We start from the raw sequence: 2,508 nt of genomic DNA, 5'->3' as shown, positions 1-2,508 counted from the left end.
GCCAGCGATACCGCCCTGTCCGTGCAGCTCCTGACCCCTGGCCTCACCCAGGAGCCCTGCCGGGACAGGCTCACCGATCCAGTGGGGCCAGCTGCCCTGACACTCCCCTGCCATTGCACCCCCAGCCCCGCCTTTGCTCAGAGCCTGGCGGTTCTGGGCACTGAGCACCAGCAGCTCTCCCCAGCCGCCAGCCCCGCCACCTCCTTGCCACCCCCAGGGCACCGTGGCCTCACCACCAGGGCGCGGATGCGGATGCTGTCACGCTCGCTGTGCTTGTAGATCTCCTTGAGCAGGGTGACGCCGTTGGCGGTGATGAAGGAGGCATGCTTGGCCTTGTCGGCCGCGTGGATCAGGGCCTCCACGGCCACCAGCTGGTCGGCCTCGTGCGAGGAGGCACACAGTGACAGCACGCTCTCCATGATGCCGTCCAGCTCCAGTGCCCGGTTCCCCGCCTCCGCAGGGCCCTGCAGCAGGCACGACACCGTCTGGATGGCCCGCAGCTTCCCGGCCAGCCCGTGCCCATCGAACCAGCTCCTGCGGGGGCAGCAACAGGATGGGAGGCCAGGGCTCCCCACGGCGCCAGCCACACCCCAGCACCATGGCACACGGCAGGCCCAGCACTTCCCATCACAGCATCCACCCCAACCTCAGCACTGGGCACAGCGCAGCTGAGGCCTGGGTGGGCGCAGGCTCCGTCCCCCTCGCTTGCCAGACACGCTCAGCAGAGGGGCTGGCTGGCTGAGAGGGGGCAGAGCCTGGCTGCCAGTGCCTGAGCGGCGTGCACTGACCCACGTGCTACAGCATTGGCTCGAGCGCGTCTGAGCAGCAAACCTGACCCAGGCACAAACTCCTAACGCAAGCAAAACTCGGCCTGCGGGCCGGGAGATGGGAGGGGGAGACGGCTGTGCAAGGTGTGGGGTAGCGCAGTGCCAGGGTGGCAAGGCTGCAACGAGAACACCCTGATCAGGCCTATTTGCTGCCCAAGGAATGCAAGCGGATGCCCACGGGGACACGCTATAAACTTGCCTTCAAAGAGGAGGCTGCTAGGTAGACACAGCTGACAACTGAAGACATAACAAGGACAGGAGCGAGGTCAGAGGCTTAAAACAAGTGCGTGGAGGTGGGACATGGAGCAGAGCGCACCGCACAGCGCCCACTCGCCCTTGAGCGGGTCCAAGGACCCAGCGGACGCAGCCCAGAGAAACTGCCTGGAGACAGGATCGCACCAGGGGCAGGAAGGGGGCCTGCAGTCCCCGGGCACCCCAGCCAGAGCCTCCTCCCTGGTGAGGTAGGTCACTAGCTTGGCCAGAGCCTGGAGGAAGTTGACCAGGAGGCGCCAGGACCTGTGTGGGGGCACGGACAGGGAGAGCATGGATAAGTGGGTGAGGGGAGAAGCAGAGGAGGTGGTGCAGGGACAGAAGCCTGGCACGCTCAGGACAGCTCCAGATATTCAAGACACAGGCAGAAGGCGACGCGTCATCTGCTTTGGCCGCTGTGCAAAAGGAGAACCGGAAAGCCCGGGAGCTTCGTCCTGACCCAGGGGAGCCTGCGCGGTGGTGCCGATGCCCCGTCACAGGCAGGCACATCCTCACACCCTGTCAGATCCCAGCTGTGCTGGGGCCGCGCCTTGTGGATAATAAACCTGGGGGAGCCTTTGCCGCCGAGCGGAGCCTGTGGTCGTTCTTTAAGACGGGACTGGTGCTGGGATCTCCCAGTTGCGACTTTTTGCCAGCACCACGGTCCCGGAGCGCGTCAGCAACACCCGACGAGGACGGTGACGATGACAAATGGCACGGAGCCAGGCTCTTGAGCAGCCCAACGGGAGGCTCCTGGCAGCCGAGCGCTGGAGCCCCCTCCCCACCCCTCTCCCCCATGCCCGGGGCTCCAGCGCAGCGCCCAGCCCCGCCGCCAGGCCCCTCACCTCACGTAGTCCTCGCACAGGCGGTGGAAGTTCTCGCGCTCCGCGTCGCACTTGAGGTCCCCGTAGAGCTTGCTGAGCAGGACGGCGGCACTCATGCAGCTGTTCTCGGTCACGGGCAGGCTCCCGGCGGCCCTGCGGACCGTGCCCCCCACCTCCAGGATCTTCTTCAGCCCTGCCGCGATGTGAACGCACGCTCAGGGGCAGGGTCACAGCCCAGAACGCAGGGGAAGCGCTTGGGGACTTGGACCCAGCGCCTGCCCAGGGCTGGACAGGGTGCTTGGTGCCAGGCTGGGCTCTGGGCGTCTCGGCCCGCTGCCCTTACCCTGGTCGATCACCCACAGCGTGAGGCTGTTGTTGGGCTCCCGCGGCGACTTGCGGGGCACAGCTCGGATGAGCAGGTTGAGCGCGTTGTCACGGCCGTGTGCCGATGCCTCCTCCCAGGTCAGCAACTCCAGGAGGCTCTTGATCAGCAGCTTCAGATCCTTTGAGGAGTCTGCCGAGAGCCGGCGCCAGAGGAGGTCAGCGTGTCCCACCCCTGCCAGCTGGGCACCGGGGCACGCAGCTCTTTCACAACCCAGCCCTCAAGG

At 66.3% G+C, this 2,508-nt stretch overlaps 1 protein-coding gene across 1 annotated transcript in view; it reads right to left on the bottom strand.

Annotated features, from left to right (window-relative positions):
• UNC45A (unc-45 myosin chaperone A) overlaps positions 1-2,508 on the bottom strand; it is a 15,657-nt gene that overhangs the window by 11,743 nt on the left and 1,406 nt on the right. Inside the window, exons 5-7 of the mRNA XM_025212486.1 lie at positions 2,244-2,414; positions 1,922-2,093; positions 234-534 (exon numbers count right to left, since the gene is read on the bottom strand). Of these exons, the coding sequence (XP_025068271.1) occupies positions 234-534; positions 1,922-2,093; positions 2,244-2,414 (644 nt within the window). The remainder of the gene's footprint in view (positions 1-233; positions 535-1,921; positions 2,094-2,243; positions 2,415-2,508) is intronic.

This window comes from Alligator sinensis, unplaced genomic scaffold, assembly GCF_000455745.1.
Source record: "Alligator sinensis unplaced genomic scaffold, ASM45574v1 scaffold407_1, whole genome shotgun sequence".
Classification (NCBI taxonomy): Eukaryota; Metazoa; Chordata; order Crocodylia; family Alligatoridae; genus Alligator; species Alligator sinensis.
This window is presented reverse-complemented; position numbering and strand designations above follow the sequence as displayed.